Source organism: Atractosteus spatula, chromosome 22 (genome assembly GCF_055471065.1).
Source record: "Atractosteus spatula isolate fAtrSpa1 chromosome 22, fAtrSpa1.hap1, whole genome shotgun sequence".
NCBI lineage: Eukaryota > Metazoa > Chordata > Actinopteri > Semionotiformes > Lepisosteidae > Atractosteus > Atractosteus spatula.
In genome coordinates this window covers 15,528,730-15,548,759 of record NC_142727.1, presented here as the reverse complement: position 1 = coordinate 15,548,759, position 20,030 = coordinate 15,528,730, and the positions used below count along the sequence as shown (strand labels likewise).

The 20,030-nt window shown below is 37.3% G+C and overlaps 1 protein-coding gene across 7 annotated transcripts in view; it reads left to right on the top strand.

Moving 5' to 3' along the window:
* ntm (neurotrimin) overlaps positions 1-20,030 on the top strand; it is a 356,083-nt gene that overhangs the window by 278,336 nt on the left and 57,717 nt on the right. For all 7 annotated transcript variants that reach the window (XM_088939315.1, XM_088939320.1, XM_088939319.1 and 4 more), the window contains one exon: positions 4,030-4,262. In XM_088939315.1, the coding sequence (XP_088795441.1) occupies positions 4,030-4,262 (233 nt within the window). The remainder of the gene's footprint in view (positions 1-4,029; positions 4,263-20,030) is intronic.

Below are 20,030 nucleotides of genomic sequence, written 5' to 3'. Positions count from 1 at the left end.
CAATATTCATTAAAATGAATCAATTCTTTGAGATGGAGGCTACATGTTCAGTATAACTGGGCACGTAGGTGTATTTGCTTGGCATACTGTACTTAAGTAATACACCCATGCTGTGTACTAATTGATTAATTGTAATTATTGATTATTGATCAATATTGATCCTGAAAATCAATAGTATAGACTATTTTAACATAATGCTACAAGGGGCTTATAATCTTACCTGGCCATCATGAGTTAGTGAATTATGAAAACGCATTCTCTCATAATTTAAACCTGCAGCAGCATTGGAGATAACTGGGCATTTTATAAAAAGCACACTTGGATGGAAGGTCTTTTACTGACACTTCTTTTAATGGACCTCATAGAAGGCAGTATTTCAGGGCGAATGTATTATTGAACTATTTCTCCTCCAAATTAAAATCAAAAAGCAAATTTTCAGGAGTTAACACTTGTGTGGTGTGTCAACCCTTAAAATATACAGTGATTATTTTTTATTACATCATGTCATAGTTCTCAGTTTTACTTCTCTGATTCATACTGTCACAGTGGTGACTAAAAACTGACTATCTTCAGGAAAAGAAAGTCTTATGTAAAAAAGAAAGATTAGATTTGCAATTCCATTAACACTAAAATGTAATGGAGCACATAAATACATGATGTGAAATCTGAAAGAGTTACACAGGAAAAATAAACTTGAAACTTTGTGGATTTTGTGTTCATCAGGATGATCAGCCTCAGGTTTGACTGACAACTTCATTCTGTGTAGTTAGTGCTGCAGGTGTCATTAATAAAACATGTGGGGGAGCAATTCAATGTGCTTTGCATAGTGAACTTGCATTTTTACATTTTTTTTACAGGAAAAAACATGTTTTATGAATAGAAACTCATTATTGGGGATTATTGGAGATGGTGGTAGTTTTGTGTTAAGTGTGAGCTTTGCATTTAATATTAAATAAAGGTTGGAGTGTAATGCCATTTGTGAACTTGCTGTTGAATCTTTTTAGACTGTTTTACCTCTTCTGAGATTTAATGGGAATAAAAGAAAGGTTACAAGTTTCCACTTTATTCTTTGTCATTCTATTAACCTAAACCTTTCACCTTAGCTTTTTACATAAACAGTGTAATCATCTCAGTTAATTACCTAATTACTGACAATTTTCCTTTAGTGACACATTGCATCAGATGTGTTCTTAAACCAGATGAGTTCATTTACAACAAGGACTGCTTAATCCGGTGATGGGGAACACTGCTGGCTCTTTTCAAAGAAAAAGATTGTTTTCCAAATAAAAAAAAATGATATGATATAGACTTTTTTGGTATAACCAGACATTCTTTTCAATGTTTACTTGTGGAATTGTTTAATTGGAAGCACATAGTTTAAATCATATTTATGGTTATACTGCTAGTCACATTTGCTTTTAAGTATATTTTCAGTCTGTCTGGGGACTGAATTTGTGTTTACTGTGATAACTTTAATTAATTTGTTATTTTTCTACAATATTTTAATCCTTCAAATCCTTCATGGTTTCTCATTACTTTTAACAAAATAGAGATGCATTGTAGCCATCTTTTATATTTTCACTTTCATTAGTAATAAAAAGGAAATTGAATAGGTGGGTATTGAATTCAAGCATTTTTACAATTATAATTTGCTATCACCTAATCCATGGGAGCAAAGAGAGTTGGAAATGAAGTACTTTAATTGATGTGTTAACAAACAATACTATATTTCAATTATAATTGAACTGTTCCAGATATATATATATATTGTGGAAATTTGTGTGCACTTCAAACTCTAAATATTGAAAAAAGAGCCATGCATGCTGAAAATGTATGTTCAGTCACACACAATCCTGAGTCTATATAATGGGTATTATCCAGTGTCAGAACCAGCCTTTCCAGCTTTTTCAGCAATCCTAATTGCTGTCTAGAGTAAAGCTTATTACTAAGTATTTGATCTAGTCCCTGCATTTCCAAAGGCTGCTGACAGTGACTGGCAATGTGTTGTGAGTGCTACAAATAAGAGGTTAAGAAAAAAGATTTAAAAATGGAGAAGTAAATACACATGAATTACAACACAATACAGACTATACTTCCTTATAAACAGTGTCTTATATATCAGGTGGGTAGCTGCGTCAGCATGCGTAGGCTGCAAAGGAACAAGTAATACGTTTATTCCATGCTGAAAAAAAGAAGAAAGGAAACACAACGTTTCAGCCATGGAGCCTTCTTCAGGTGTGAGAAAGACAGGGCACTAAGCAAAGGTAATGTAGAGGGAGAACAAAGGCTGGGAGAGTTAGTTTGATGTACAGTACATTGGCAGTTACATAAGTAGTCAGTTGTCAGCATGGACACTCTGCAAGGGACTTGTATTCTGGAGGAAGTGATTGCTGCAGATGCTTGTTTTGAGTGGGTAGAGGTGTAACTAATTACACTGACGATCCAGAAGTGCTGTTTGTACAAGGCACACCAATATAAAGTGCTTAAAAAGGACACTGAACGTATCTAATAATCAAGTGATTTACTTTGTGATCTAAATAGTACGGTGCGTGTGAAAAATGTCTTAACATTCATTTTCCTTTAGACATCTACAGTATCTGCCTCTTAAGAGAGGTAGAACCTGTGGCTGTCATTTATACATAATTTGTTAATTGCTGGCTGAGGAACATTGGCAAAGGTTTGTTCTGAGTTCCACGTTATATTGAAGAAACCGCTGTAGCATATTGTATTGTCTGAACTGTGTCTCAACATTGTAGGCTATTCCATGATGAATATTTACTGGCATAAATACAAGTCTGGCATCTGTGAGTTTACAGTACCTTCAATTTCCAAACAAGGAATAATGTCAGGTTTCTATCCTGAAAACACTGTCTTTTCTATACATGCTACTCCCAGTTGTGACTTTGAGTATAATGTTAATATTCATAACATTTGGAAAATAAAAGTGTCAGGTTTATTTAAAAAAAATGTTTTTCTATTTTTTTTACTACAGTTATTTAAGTATGTTTCCTCTATAACAAAAAGAGCATACAGTGTCTTGCAAAAGTATTCAGACCCTTACTATGGTGTCACAATTTGTGAAATTTCAAAGTGATGCATGCACTTTTTAAAATTTAATGTTGTATTCAAACCCTGAATGTTTAACGTGAAAAAATTGAAGGGCAAGATATGTTACAGTAAATGTCAGTGGAACTAAAAAGAAAAAAAGGTTGTTTGCATAAGTTTTCAGACCCAGAAGAACCTTTAAGAGCTATTATAATTGATAGTGTTTTTAGGTGTGGCTATGTACGGTATCGTTGTCCTGTCAAAAGTGATTTCAGACTCTCTTCGACATGCAGTAGGAATCAACAGGACTCCTAGGAACCTTCTGAGGATGTTTAATCTTAAAAGATGACTAGAAAGCATCAGAGGGTTAAAATGATAGAATTTGCTTTTAATCTTTTTGCAAGGCTTGGATAAAGTTGATAATTTTTTTTTTTTCAGTTATACTATTGATAGATGCAGTGCTATCTTCCTTTTCCTATTGTTTATCACATTTTCCTTGATAAATGTTGATAAGTCTTGATGCAGGCACTGTATGTTCTAAATCAACTACTGGTTCGGTTTCTTCTCATTTATGTTGCTTCAGGTATACTGTATTGTCAGGCAAAAAGTGTCCACACATCTGGATAATGAGCGTGTGCTGTACTGGTGCTTTTTTGTCCTTTTTGGCACGGCCTATTTATATTGAATTTCACAATGGCTTGCGGATTTTAAAAGCCCCCAGCCCAGCTGGATGAAGCTTCGGCACAGTCGGTTCTGCCAGATAATGGCATCCATAATGTACTTTAAATACAATCCTGCGTTGTGTGCCCACACCTGTACTTCCTATTGCTCTGTCATCAAAATATTACCCTTTAGGGGAAATGCTTAAAATACCCAGATGAGCCAACGTCTGCAGAAATAAAAAAAGAACATATTGAACCATCTATCTGGCAGCCATTAACCTACTTTTTGGTGTCTCTTTGTTTGTTTGTTTTTACTTTTTAGGTGCGCACAGGACAATGGAGTGACACACACAGCCTGGCTGAACCGTTCAAGTATATTGTATGCTGGAGAAGACAAGTGGTCGGTTGATCCGCGGGTGAGCCTGGTGACTCTAGATAAAAAAGAATACACCATCAAGATCGACAGGGTGGAGGTCACCGATGAAGGACAGTACACGTGTGCTGTGCAGACCCGAAGCAGGCCCAGAACAACATCTGTCCACGTTATAGTCCAAGGTACTGTAGAAGCTCTTTCCTTCCCCTTGCTATTGACTGCATTTTCCCTGGTGTCCCTTACATTGCGAGTGTTTATTGTAGTCTCCACTGTGGTTATCGTGTGAGTTTCTGTGTGTTTGTGAAGGCAGCAAGTCAGGAATCTGGTGGCCAATACCTTATATGCAAAAAAATAATAAAAGTACAAGAGAATACCCGATGTACTGAACAGTGTACCACCTCTGAAGCTGGCAAGATGAAACAATTGTTAAACTGGCAATAAATTCAGTCAGATACAGTACAGGCCTTATCTGAGATTGCTCAGATTTGGAGGTAAGGTGCTCAAAAACTTGCAGAAGAAAATTTGCATAGACAAACCAGCACCAAATTGTTAGAGTGTTTGGATGTAGCTTTATTTCCAAGTAGAGAGCATATTTCAGGTGGGAGAAGTGAGGCCTATAATGCAAACGTCTCCACTGTCTACTCTTCTGTCGAAAGGACAGTTTTCATATGAAGTGATGTGATTTATAAGCAGCGAAACATTAAGACATTGAACTGACTAAAACCTTCCTAGGTGATTGAATGCCCATCAGATCAGCTTCACATTATATCCTGAAGCAAAGAGCCAGGTTACCAACAACATTTCTCTCGAGCAAAAAGGATCAAAATGCTAGACTGGTATTTATCATGACCTGAAATTAATCCTAGAGACATATTACGGGAGTATGTAGAGATTTCTGCTGAGGACTGTGAGGAAATCCAGAACTGAAATCAAAGTCCCTGGCATTGCAGAAGGGTGAGAATATTCCCAGGACAGATGGTGACAAATAACCTAAAGCTCTGAAAAAGATTTGCACATTGTAATTAACGCCACCAGTGAACATCAGATCTATTTTAGAGTTTATGAATGTATGTGTAAAAAATGGTGAGTTTTGAATGATGCATTTTATGCTTTTAGTGTTACTGTACAGCACTTTTTTGTTATCCTGTGGCTTTAATGTGAGAATATTTCATCTTTGCGCAGTTCATGGAGGAGAGATTTTAATTGCAGTGCCCTGCTGGCAAATTTCCAGAAAATTGCTTCTAAACTATTATTCCTTCTAAACCTCATTTTCATCATTCCACAGGAGTTTAGGTGTGAAACAGGGTGCGTTGGATAGTTAACAACAGTAAAACTTTCTGGAAGTTTATTGGAGTGTTTTCCAGTGTAATAATGACAATTATTATAGCCTTGCACTGGGTGACTGGTTTTACAGCAGCCAGATGGGCAAATACTTACAGAAGCCTTGTATTGTGTGATTTTTAAAATCTTCATGTTATTTATCCGTATACAAATAAGCAAACTCCTGATCCAAAGTATTTGGTACAAACAACTATGAAAAAAAAGCTCCCTTAATCCACTGTTCGTAGATTTAGTGCCATATGTTTTAATGAAGCGCGTAATTGTATAATTAGAGCTGATATAACAGTATTGTACCTTGGAGAAGCACTTTTTTGTTAATCAGTGGAATTCTCTGCAAAGTGATTGATGGGAATGTCAAGTCTGAGCACTGGTGCATTGAGGAGTAGCTAGAAAAATGCAGAAACACAGAGAGGGTGAAGGGGGAGTATGTGCAACTGGTATTGATTAAATTGCACTTACAACAGAAGAATCCGAGACAAATGCAGTATGTCTGATGGTTTGGTTACATAAATATTATTTGCATATTTTATGTGTTATTTACCGCTTTAAGCTTGTTGTCCAACTCCCCTCATTGAAAATTGTATTCTTGATGTTCCCTCTAAAGTGTTACAGGGGGTTGTTTGACTTGGCTTGTGTCTGCATGAAGTGATTACTCTCTGCTGTGCGTTATAATTCAGCCCAGATGGCACTTGAGCAAAAATTTTTGGTGTAGAGTGCAATTATGTAGGAGTGTTAAACTTTGGATCACTTGGGATCTTAAAAGTGACTGTCAGCAAAACGTTCCAGCTGCCCTCATGAAAGTCACATCGTGAAACACCAAAACACACTTCCGGTGGCTTGGTGCTTGATTGTTAGAAATGTTTAGATGAAAATACGAGTCTCAGTTAAAAGTAATCATTTTGCTTATGTATTGATAAAACAGCATGATGTGAATAAATTGCATCTCAACTTTTTGTAGTTCAAAACCAGCTGGCGATGATGTGAATTAAGCAATAAGTTACAATGTTTTGTCCGTGGGGACTGGTGCCTACTTGTAACAGAACTGCAGCTCAAGTACAGTATCACATGAAAGAGGAGCAAGTGGCTCTGTACTTTCTTTCAAAGGCCTGCGCTGTTGTTTTTCTTTTTAATAGGGGAGTAAAATGCCTCAATTTTTCAGAAAGAATCTTCTTTATAAAGCTAGTCTTTTGTAACTTTTATTTAATTTTTTTATTTAAAAAAAACAACACATCTCCAGCCATTAATGAACTCTGCTACAGCCCCACGTTCCAGTACAGGTGTGGATAATGCATGCCTTTCGCAGAAATAAGAGCCGTCCGTCTTGTCTGCTACTCATTCGTCGTGTGTGTGCCCTAAACACGTTACCATGAACTGGAGAAGTGACACAGATCTCCAATTTTGGAAAAACATTTTGGTCACTTTTGAAGTTGAGAGGCACCGGAGTCATAGTTGTGTAGCAGGCTAAGGAAAACCTGGACGATGACATAGTCCAGACTCAAACCAAAGGTAGCTAGACTGTAGACCTGCGCTCTGAACAAGCAGTTTCTCTGGTTGATTCCCTCTTTGATTTTTCCAAAGCCCAGTATAAAATCAAAGTTTAATTTTTCTGAAAGCATTCACTTTTGTTAAATATTCAGCCTTGATTTTATGGAGACCTGCGATTATTTTATGAATTTTTCATCTTCTGTTATGTCAGAGATCTAATTAAGTGAAAGATCAAGAGGTAGCGCCAGAGCTACGATTGAATGAAGGAAAAAAAGGGAAGCAGAACTACTTCTCTTTCAAAATGAGAAGTTCAAACGCTGAACCATCAGTAGGGTGCCAAGACTATTAATCCACTAGTCTTTCATACATTTCACCTCACAAAACCTGAGAGAAATTAATTTCATGGCACAGGTCTTCATCATTTGGACGTTCAAACAAATTCTTTGACTGCATTAGTTTATTTATAAAAGAAGAATTAAGCAAACATGCGACAAGAAAATATAGACAACATTGAGCCTGTTCCCCAGACATAAAAATGGACAGAACAAATCCTCTTGGGTTGACGAGACTCATAGCGCTAAGGCAGACATAATCTTAGTGTATTTAGTTAAAAAGTATGTACAGTAATTTAAATCAAGGGATATTGCGTTAAAATTGGGTTGTGTACTACACAATGCACAATGCAATTGTCTGAAGGCCTCACTTAGAATATTAAACACAAGTTTGGTCACCATGTTAGGGAGAAGATATTGCTCCGCTGGATTCAGTCCCGAAAAGACCGGTCAGATTCCAGGGGCTCAAACAGAGAGTGGGCCTGACACAAGCATCCAAAACCCTCACTGACAAAGTCATCCCAGCAAACATCTTCAGAATAAACAGTGAAACACAGACCAGAAGGCATAAGTAGAAACTACAGTATGTGGAAGTTAATTAAAAACCAAGAACTGGGACATTTCTTCATCCACAAGGTTGTGGGAGTATTAAAACTGAAATGGCTGAAAGAAATCCATGGAACAATTAGGTACTAATCATTTGACACAGGGCTCGTCAGGTATCCAGTCATCTGTTTTCAGTCTAGGCTGGACTGTCACAGTTGGAAGAATATTGTTATCATATACTTATTTTTTGAAGTTTTAAAAAAGAAAGCAGGGAATTAATTTACAGTAGCTCATTCTGAAGCTACATGTTAGGATCTTAAAATATTACAGACAGTAAAGCATTCCTGAAAAGCAGTAAAATTCTTCTATTTGCTAAATTCGTGTAATATATATCCTGCTTCCTTCCCAAGTGATCCTGTGTTAACCAGCATCATTTTACATGTTATGCATAATTATACATATCCCTCAGAAGCATTATAACCAGAATAATGAGTAATTCCAAAGTCTGTTCACACCACCATCATCCTCCTTCTTCTTAGCAAACGTTTTTTAACGGACTTTTGTTTTGGGTCATGTAGCAGCACAAAACACTCTCAAAATATGTCCCGTAACTGGCAGAGCAAAATTAACTGGACAACACAGGTAAAGCAATTAACTTAGAGCAGGTTCAGTATGTTTTCTTAAGCTACTGTATGTGATGTGAATCAACCACAGTAGAAACCATGTCAGGAAAGTAACGGTATTGTTTTTCAAATGGTATTTGAAATGCGGTAACTCTTGAAAGAGATCAAGATAATTTGTATTCAAAGGAAATTCAGATATTTGAGATGTAGGAAATTCTCCATTGAAAACAGGAGAAGCTTTTACATCAAAGCCACAGTGCAAGCAGTGATGACAGACCACTAAAGATTTCAGTTGGACATGAAAGCCTGGGTAATCAGCCTGGGTAAGGGTGTGCCTTTTTTCCCTTTCATTCAGAATTTAGCTCTGTCATCTTGTGGACATCAGGCTTTTAGCTTAACTGCTTAACAACTGCTCTGGCATTAGTCAAATAGTCCACAAAAAGAAAAGCACTTCTCTACGTTGCCTTGGCAACGTAGAAACAGATGGAAGGTTTGATTGAAAAAGCTCTGGGACACTTTAACAATGTTAAACAGGTTAAAAATTAATTGAATTTTAAATCAGTATCAGTAAAAAAAAATGGTTTTCAAAAAATAATAATGTCAACCTTATGTGAGAACCATTAATATCTATTGCAGTCAAAATCCTGCTTTTTTTATTAAAGGCTATTGGCATACAAATATAAATGCATTGTTAGCCTCTTTACTGACTTAGTGTTATTACATCTTTTATTCCATGCACTAGTTTTCTAAAGGTAGGATACAAGTTCTCATTCTGTACCGTAAAAACAAATACTCCTAGGCCAATTTTTAAAGAAATCACATTAAATTTGTGGCTTCTTCATTATGGCTTAGACTTAGGGCCATGCAATAAAGGGTCCTTATTTAGTCTGTTCAGTCAGACACGTGTGTAGTACAGTATACGTGTGTGTTGAAGCTTCTTAGCATTCCACTGGTCACTAACATCAGTTTCCCAACCAGATTCATTATCTGTGAAACAGACATTTTCTAATGTTGTGCTCGATAACACAAATCCACGTTTAATATCATTTTCAAGTTTGTTAGGAACTGACAGGTTAAAGAATTTTAATAGGCAGGCCATACACATGAAGAAGTCCTCACAGAAGTCAGAACGGATGAAAATAAACCTCTTAATAAGAAGAATTTACTGGGAGAAGAGGAGATCTCTTGATACATTCTTCCTCTTTAACAAGGACCATTCTTCCTGTTATCTTTCTTTTTTGCAGCCCATGATCCAGTGATTTCAAAGTCTCTTTGATACCCAAGTTGCAGTACTGTATGTCATTTTTATGTCAGCCATTTGAACAGTTTCTTTTTGTATGGGAATTTATTGTATCATTTGTAATGCAGCACAATGGAAAGTCATTGGAAGGAGGTGAGTACTGTACAGGTACCTGTGCACGGTACAGTGTCTAAGAGCAGGTTTCAGTAAATATGGAGACAGTCATGGCTGCAGCAGAGTTAGCAGGCAGGGCACTGTCACTGATTCATCACCACCTGTCCGAGGTCACGCCAAGTATCAGTTTAAAGATGGGAAACGCTGAAAACGGGAACGGCTGGACCATAATGTGGTTGCATATTTGCAACAGGACGACAGGCTTCTGCAACACGCCTGGCTGTGTCGGACAAAAGCAGCAAGCCGGATGCTTATGCCAGGCTGCATGGCACCAATTGCGCCCCTGAGTGTGGATTGGAGGAAGGTGGTGGACCAGCCACATTATAAGCCGTGACCTGACGCTCAGTGATTTCTATCTCTTCCGTCTCTGAAAGAAGTCCCTGTCCAGTAGATGAATTGCGACTGAAGCCATAGTGTAGCAGCCCGCTCAGTCTCGGCTCCGGGAGCGTGGATGAGGGGTCTGCTGTAAGGTGTTGTTGGCATAGTACATTACCCTTTGGAATCCACTGTGTAGAAAAGCGATGGGTACTGCGGCTTATGTTATGGATGCAGCAAATGCACGACAGTGGCAGGTCCTGCTACCGTATTGATACAGTATATCAGAGCATTCCAGACAATGAGAAGGGATGCCGTTGAAAGCAATGCGATTTCAGATACGATTGTTCAGACACTTTTCGTTTTTCGACATAGTGAGTTTGTTTACTTGGGCTGTACAGGCTACTGTATATACTGTACGTGGGTGTGTGTATGAGACAGTTGTTCGCATTCCGGATCCAACCACCTTCATTGTAACGTTTCTGAAGGAAATGACTCCGACTCCTAATTTCAGTAGAAAGCTCTGGTGCTAATTCACTTATGATCCCAAATTCTTTCTTTTATTGTTGAGCTTGAAGTAGTCCTTTGGGTTAATCGTGTTCACCCTTGTATCAAGCCCTTCATGGGTCAGCATTCGCCTGTCTTCACTGTCATACTGTACATTCTCAGCCTAAATTCTTCATAACACTGACATACTAAGCAGTGTTTCTGAGCCTCTAAATTCTCCATATCTTTCAGTGGTTATGTGCTACAGCTATGATTTGTAATCTTCTTCTGAGCTCATTTAATGTTTTTTCAGAGGGCGTAAAAAACCTCCCATTGATCTTCAGTCGTGCATTAAAAAGGGAAATGTTAATGATTACTCTCATACAAATTTAGCACATTTGAGTATTTTTGAGGATTCCCTTTTCCTTTAAACATATTCAAGTGTCGCTACAATAATTAATTGTTTTCATTCTTTTTACATAATGTGAGATTTCATCTAAACCTTGCATGCACCTAAGTAACTAAGTAAGTACCTAAGTAAGCTTTGCCTATATTTTGAGGCAGCACATAAAAATATAACCCTTTAGGCTACCTGTATGTGATACCAACATACTGTACTGTAGAATGGTACATCCCAGGCTTGGGTGGTTTTTGAAGCTGAGTATCATGTCTCAAAAAGTTACCGAATGCGAGTTTTTTGGCATTTAGTTAACTCCATTCCTTCTAGAATTCTTATGTTGCTAAACAAAGTAAATTTCTATTTAAAAATCAGCATTTGTTATTTAATTTGAATAAAAACATCCCTAACAACGTCTACACAAATGTTTGCTGAAACGTTAACAATAACCAGTATACTTTCTTAGTTTGTACTGTATATGCTGTATGTGTGTGCAAATGCATTAGTCAACAATTTCAACCCTATTGAATGCTCGCATTCGATTTCATTACCATGAAATTTATTGCTTATGGTATTGTTTTGAAGACTTAATACTTCCAAGGTGAAATGATGTGAGTGTTTGAATTATTGGATCCAGTGATATCACATTCGGCATTGTGTATTTCGCTAACAAAAACAAGAAAAGACTGCATTTGAAAATGCCAGTAGATCAAGGTTTGTAATTGTTTTGTGTTACTTCAGTATTTCAAAAAAGGAATGGCAAATAACAAAAAACAAATACTGACCTTAAGCTAAGCAGAAGTATACAGCTTATTGTAGTTGTGATCATGATGTTTTTAATATTCATAATGAAAACTTTTATGTTCAGATGCACTCTTTTATTTTACAAATGTAAGTGAAATAATGTTATCTTCATCAGCATCTTTTTAAAGGAAAGGTTCTTCATGTGATTTATTTAACCTTTATTTTATTTTGTTATATCAAGATTAAGCATCACATCAGTCATACTTCTTGTTTGACTGACAGAGTTGTATTTAATGTGTATAATAGAGTTGGTGATAAAGGATCAGATCTCAGATTTCAATATATTCAAGTATGGGAAGGCAAAAGCCTCATTAAACTGATCAAGATTCAGTTCTTCAGCACTGGGTCTTCTGAGATTAATGAGCCATTTAAAATATTCTGCTGCATTAAAGGTACAGAAAAGGGAGAAAGGAACCTGGGAAGATTAATCTGTTTCACATGTTGAAGATCACTTCATTTATGGTTTCTTGCTCTTTTCCAAACACGATTGAACTTTAGGGGTCTGAAACTTTAATCAAATTGAACAAAGGCTTATGTTGGGGCTTGTAGTATCTTTCTAGCGGTAACATTAACAAATCCCAGGTGAGAATACACTGTTGGGTATTGTTGAACAATCCAGATAATGATGGTTTCAAAGATCCTTTCAAAAGCTGTGTAAAAGAACTTTGATAAACCACACCCCTGCTGTTTCTGGAAAAATAAGTGTCTGTTATAGAAATTGCTAATGAGATTTGAAGGATGACTTTTGATATTTTTTACAGACCAATCCCCGGGTGATTACATTTGAGATTTTGGTGACATTATACTGTAGGTATTAAAATACAAATGTTGAGTCCCAGAGAAACGTTAGATCTTTTATTCCAAGCTTTGGGGTTTGTTGAAGATGTCATTCAAAAACTTTTATTATTTTTTAATATATAATTTGATCGACTGCTGCTTTTATCCAAAACAGCTTGATTTTGCACCTGTTTGCACAGCTGGGTAGTCTAATAGGACGGTTCGGGTGAAGTGCGTTGCACACAGGGACAACAGCAGTGTCTTTCTAGTTGTGAGTCCAGAGCCCGCTCCAGTGCTCCATGCTTAGGCCTGCTGCTCACACAATTTCACTTCAACCACCAGAGCAAATCAGAGCAGAAGTCCAACACGGTTTAGGAGGGATTGGTGACAGCTGATCCCCTGTCTTAGAGCTTGCAAGCTGAAAAACCTAAAAGATTTTCCAGGCGAAGAGGAAGATCAGGCCAGGTGATGAGAGTTAGAGACATATTGCTTTGTTTTTCACTGGGTGTACACGTCATCTTGGTGACACCTTGCTTCTGTTTTCCATAGGCTGTTATTAATATTTGAAATATAAAGATAGATGTGTATGTGTGGATTACTGTACTGTATATACTGTATATTAGGTCAACTACAGACAGATCTTCTCATTTAAAAAAAATAAAAGCTGATATTGCCTAAAGTTTTTAACAGTAACCTAAAGTACTGATTACAGTATTTAAATAGTAATAATAATGAGTTATATAGCAACTGCTAATGATAATTAAAACGTGCTAGATATATACAAAAAATATATTAACAAAATGTCTCCATGACCCTTAAGACAATTTTCTTACACCTGACAGGAAATAAGTAACTGAACTGAAAGTGTGACTGAAAGCTCAAAGTAACAGTCTGCTTTTATTTTTCCCCTCATCATATCATAAAAATGTATAAAACCTGTGAGCAGTGATGTATAAACTGCTCTTCTCCATTTAGCAATAAAAACACCATGCATGGACTGGATGTTTACAGAACCAATATGTTTCTGTGGGTTTATATATCCATCTACCCATCCGTTTTCATTCTGCTCACCATGATGAAAATCACAGTCAGGTTGTTTTAAGAGTTCTGAAAACATTACATATCTTGGCTAGTGCTGATTTAAATGTGCTAAAAAAAAAACCTTTTTACAGAGAACCATCTTTCATTAGCATAAAAAGTCACTCCTTCTTTCTCGTTTTATTTTTCTGCTATTTGAGTTCAGCAGCATAAAACGTGATCTGTAAAAGATGTTGTGTGCATTAGCAAACTACACATGCAGGGATTTAGACCAGGAAGGCATGAGGAAGATTAGAAATGCAAAGTGGTTGTTTGGCCCATTTAGCTCTTGTGTTCCCATTAGTTGATCAAGCTGCTCATCCAGCCATTTCTTGAAAAGAAGCCAGGGTATCAGTTTTGAAAATAAGGCTTCTTCGATACTCCCATAACCTGTTGTTTAAAAACGTGACCTTTCCTGTCCTCAGGTCTAAAATGTACTTGGCATAGTTTCCACTTTTTTCTTGTGGTTTGTGTTTCACTGTCGATCCAGAAGAATGGCTTTGTGTTTACATTGTCAGCTTTTTTGAGGATTACAAATACTTGCTCTTTAGCCTTCTCTGTTCAGTACTTAGATTTATTTTTTTTAGCTTAGAACAAGTCAAGAGTACACTCATTTTGAATACAGGAATAATTTCATTGTAATGTGGTGACCAAAACACACAGTGTTCTAAATGGGATCTTATTAATGCATTGGACAACATTAGAACATACGTCATTGTGAAATAATTCATCAACTGTTCTTACTGCACATTATGAAGCCTTAAAGTACAATAAGCTAGACTTTACTGGACAAAGGACTGCAGCTTATTGCAGATGTATTTAAAAGAAGCAAAATGATCATTCAGACCAACTGGTCTTTCATTGCCCTTAGCAAGTTACAATGTATTCTCCTGCATTCATACTTTACTGTCTACTCAAGGAATCAGCTCCCAGGCCACATATTATTCAAGTGACTTATTTTATGTTTGGAAAAGCCTAAAAAACATTGCTGATTCCAGCAAAATTGAAAATATCCTCAAACCTTAGACAAATTAGTATCCCTGTACTCATCCAAAATGAAAGGGGGTGATTTGAGACTTTCCTTCCTGCCTTCTCCACTAGAAATAACTCCAAGACCACAGTGCTTTTACATAACAGCCAATGTAGGGAAAGCCAATGACAAGCAGTGCCATATGAAAAAGAGCTTCTATTTAAAATAATAGAGAACAGTGAGAGGAGTACCTGCAGTATATGCAGCCCTGATATGACCAGTCTTTCTTAAGAACTCAAACTTTTGACATTACCATTAACAGCGTTGAGGGTATTCCCAGATTTTAAAATTATAGCGTGCAACACAGCCATCGTGTATACTGTATTTCTCACTCAAACGTTTCAGGATTGGGTCGTGCTTCGCATTTTTCACTGAACAAATGTGCTCATTATTGCAGAGCCCTCATTGTAGAATTTTTTCTCAGACAGTTAATCTGTTTGCCTTGTGGCTGGGCGCAGGGACGGGAATGTGACGTGCACTAACTACAGTGAAAGTTTGGGATAGCATGCCAAACTGAATGGTGAACATGTCCTGATCTATGTATTTTGAAAGTTGTAATATCTTTTTAAAAGAAAATAATATGAAATATAAATCCACGTATAGTACAGTAGCTTTACCAATGACAGTTTCAGGTAAAACAAAAACAAAAGTGTATTTAATTATTTCCTGGAGACCTACAAGATGACAAACTCATAAAGTGCTCTGTTCCAGAAATTCCAGGTACTTTTTTTTCTTTCATGCACTGATATTTCTCAACTATATGTTCAGATTTTAGCGGTACATTATGCCCTTGAGAAGTATTGCATTGAATTGTCACCTATTGCATTTGTGAAGGCCAGAACTGTAATCATATATCATCAAAATCTATTTACCAATCCATCCATTTTTCTCTCATTTACACACTCTTATACAGAGCCTTAAAAGAGTACTTACCCCCTGCCAATACTGTCACATGTTGATTAATTCAGTGTAATGCATTTGTCAAATGAACTTTTTTTTTATTTAAACCGTAATGATCAAACTGAGCATTGCTATACAGTATGTGAAGTAGGTTGAATGTCAGCAAAACCTGCAAAGACATACAAAGTGAAATTTTCTGATTGCATGAGTATTCAACTACCCTAAGTAAGTACTTGGTGGATGCACCTTTGGCAGCAATCACTGCTGAGTATTTCTTGATAAGTCTCTACTAGTTTTGCACAGTGGGGTGGTGTAATTTTGTCTGTTCCTCCTTGCAAAATTACTTGAGTTGTTGAGTAGACTGATGTTTGTTCATGGTAGAGGATGGGGCAGGCAGGTGTTTCTCCAGGATTCGCCTGTACTTTGCACTTTCCTTTTTTCCCTTGTTTCTCTGCTTTTTGATAAGCTGCCCAATGCTTGCTGATGAGAAGCATCCCCAGAACATGCCGGTCCACCCGTACGTGAGACAGCTGGGGTGGGGCTGTCTACAACAAAGTGCGGTTTTTACGATTGGCATGAATGTTGTTAGTCTATGTGTTGTCCTCTTCTTACATCAGGTTTGAGTAGCAACAATTGAGTTGGTCACCATAAACTGATCACGTGGGTGTTGTTTTGAATTGTAAGTCTGTTTCCTGTGTGTAATTGTTGGGAGAATAATAATGGTAGGAGTTACTTAAAGGAGTTTCTGGAGAAACCTCTCTTAGTCATTTCACTATATTTGGTGGCACTCATTGCGGTTATTTTTTCAATTATCGCCATCACATTTGGTGGCGGTGGTATTTCGGATTTGTATAAAAACCCTGAGATTGGGATTCCCCAGTGGTAAGGCCAAAGATGCACAATCAAACAACTTTTTACAGCTTTGACTATGGATCCCATTACCAGTAGGCATTCCGGATAAAAATTCACGCACAGTTGGCAAAATATGCAGCTCTTTGTTTTTGGCAAATCATTTCATGTGTGTAGGAATTCCACTGGAGCTTATAACTGACAAAGGTGTGAACTCTGTGCCACCTCTACCTCTTATTAGCGCACTCCCCGGCATGCTCACATCGCCAGACTGGTGACTGTTTCCACCAGACACTCAAGAACATACAGTACCAAGGCACGTGACAGCGACTGGTAAACTCTTCGCCACATTTGTTGTTTGCCTACTATGAGGTTCCAGAAGCCTCAGCAGGTGTCTTCTTTGTGTCAGAACACTACAAGGCCCATTGCATGTCCTGCAAGCGAGCACAGTGCAAACAGACACAGCGCTTCAAACTGAGACCGAGGACACTGAAGCTGTGAAATTATTCTGTGAGCGCTGATCTTTTTGCTTATCAGGCAAATGCGTTTTTGTTTTTGCTTTTGTGTACTGTATGCCATCCTTTTGTACACTATGAAGGTTTTAAAATTATTCACAGCAAAAATAAAGCTTTCCTGGGACTTCACCATGCTGTGGCGTCTGTAGACCAGATAGCCACCGTGATTCCCTCCTCCTTCCACAAGCCTCGAAAGAGAAGTTGATGCCCAGTATCCAGCAATCAAAATGCAAGTTGCGTGCACAGCCGCGTTGTGAGGAATGAGGGAATGATGGAGGATTATTTCCCTAGCAACAGATTGAAAGGTAACTGAAATGGAAGGTGACTTTTTGTATAGGTGTCCTCATCTAACACCAAGATGCAATAAAAGAATGGGTGGTTGGAAACAATAAACGCAGGACTGTATGGACATGAAACAGAATGCCAAGTCATAAAGGCTCTGATTCTAAGGAGTCATTATTATATTAGTGGTTGATGTCAACTTCATGTAGAGTTTTACAGCTCTTTTAACACTAACTTGGTTTCAGGGAACTTGAATAATGCTGTTTAATTCCAGATTGTGACTAGTCAGTGCCCTCTTAATTGCATCTTGAAGCTGAGAGAATGCAGAATCCTTAAAAGAGTAAAAAATTGTAAAATAAATAAGTAAAGACTAATTTATATTATATTATTATAATAAAGACTTGAAACAATTCTATATGCTAGTGCTGCTGAATATCTAAAGGTCTGAAGCCTCCACGCTCACAAAAACTTAAAAAATATGGAGAATAAAGGTCACAGTCTCAATTATCTGTCTTGGTGTAAAAAAAAACAACTCAATTGGTATGAAATTACTGCTTGGAAGCAGTGGAGACTTTAGGTTCAATCCAGTCAAAGGCAGCTATAGAGCAAATGCTTAAAACTCAATATTGTAGCCTATTGACTTGTAAACCCTTTGAAGCTTTGAAATCCTTATATAAAAGTATGAGAAAGGCAAAAATCTATTAAAATGTCATTTAACATGGTTTATCGGATATTGAGGCTAAAGAACACCTATCAGGTGGCAAAATAAACAGAAACGTTTCTTTATTGACCAAATGACAGGTTGCACAATAAAAAGATAACGCTATACAGGAGGTGTTCCGGTCATTGTCATTAAAAAAAAAATATGTGATTCATTGCACTGCATTATGGTAGATTTTGCCAACCATTGTACAGATAATATGATATATGACTTGTGAAGTGCAAAACATAATACAAAATCCAGTGTCCAAAACCTGACTGTCCATCTGTAATAGTTCTGATGCCGTGGAATGGCTAACGCTGAGACTTATACTGTATATTGTCAATTAGGAAAACATATGAATGCACTGTAAATGTTGATGAAGCATCAGGTAGGTTAGTTAATTACTGGTCATTAGGCCCCATGACTTAATGCCTGGCCAGCAGAAATCTCTTTGGTCAGGGCCAAGAGAACAGTTGGAGGCTGGAAAGGGAGATCAGATCTAAACTTCCACATCCCTTCCATCTCAAATAGGGGATGCGCTGGTTCATTGATTAATGAAGGAGGGCTAATTACTTAACAGTGTATGAAGAAAGGGAAGTTAAGTGGCATACGTATACTTTAATGATGCAAGTCAAGGAAAAAATTATTTCTTGTCTCGATTATTTTTACTACACAACTAACAAGCTACAGACATTGCAAAACTTCAATCAGTGCAGAACACAGGAATTAATATGTGTTTCGACAGTCTGTAGTATGCCTGCGGTGCTCCGCTCTTAGAGCAGTGTCCTTTATGATGGAATAGTTATAATTGTTATGACACAGTAGTATGTTGTTGTTCCCACTTTATCACTGTTGCTGCTTCACAAATGTCCTGCCATGCTGAGATGAATTTTGTGTGATCATTTACCAGTAAACTACAGTACATTTGCTGTTTTCCCACCCCATAAAATATGACAATAAAATAACATTAGTAGTTAGTAGGACAAATAGTCATTTTGGAGTAGTAGTAGGACAAATAGGCATTTTATCAAACAGGAAGAAACCTAATTGTTTAATCGCTGCCGTATTACAAAAGCTGAATGTCCGATCCTGTCATGGCTCTGGCCTCCCACATTATTATCAGAGACCTCCCAAATTAGAGCCACTGTCATTGTGTCAATTTCACTTTCCCCTAGAGCAACAATTACCTTTCCATTTTTCCTCTCAACTTGATAGTTTTATGATAAAAAAAAAGTCTCAATACTGATCAAGCGATCGCCCGTTGTCGAAACAGCCCAGCAGGGAAAGTGGCAGCTCATTTTTTCTGCACATCCACATTATTACGTTTATTTTGCAACATATCTTTCTAATTGGAAAATGAATATGATTATTTTTTTTTATTTGTCAGAAACGATCATACTCAAGCTGCGGACATTGTTTTACACAGTGTTATTTATGATCTGGCAATATGCCGCTTTTTTCATCTTTATTTCGCAGGGTCAGCTACCCTAACGTATTGTGTCATTAATGCATCAACAGTACCAGTCTGGTTGTAATGAGGCTATAGGGGCTCGTTTTCCAAACGTAAATGGTCAAATCTACCTTTAGTTCTTTCGATTCATTTTCTATCCACATTTCTACCACCAAAACACCCTTTTACCACACACACAAACACATGCACATGCGCACAGACTCCCCTGTGGTGGAAAACCTTTTTCTTCTGTATCCTGTGAACATCAGAATTGCCTCCTATAACCCTCTGTTGCCACTTTGAACCTGCCTGTACAGACTGTAGAATGCCCATAGAATGTCACTCTGTTTGTAAGTCAAAAAACTATTAGCAACAGCAATACACTTCTTGACCTCACTGATTTCAGAGGATCAAGCACCTTTGTTGCACTTTTTTTTACTTTTTGCCCTGTGCCAAAGTATGATACATTGTATTCATGTACCTAACAGTATGTTCAGTTTTGATGTGTGTTTTTGCTTCATTGCCTAACTTAGTGCCACGATGTAGAGATGGATCGTTTCTAGCCGGGTCGCAGGAAGACTGGCGTGAGTGCAGCCACAAGGCAAAAAAAAGACCTAAACGAAA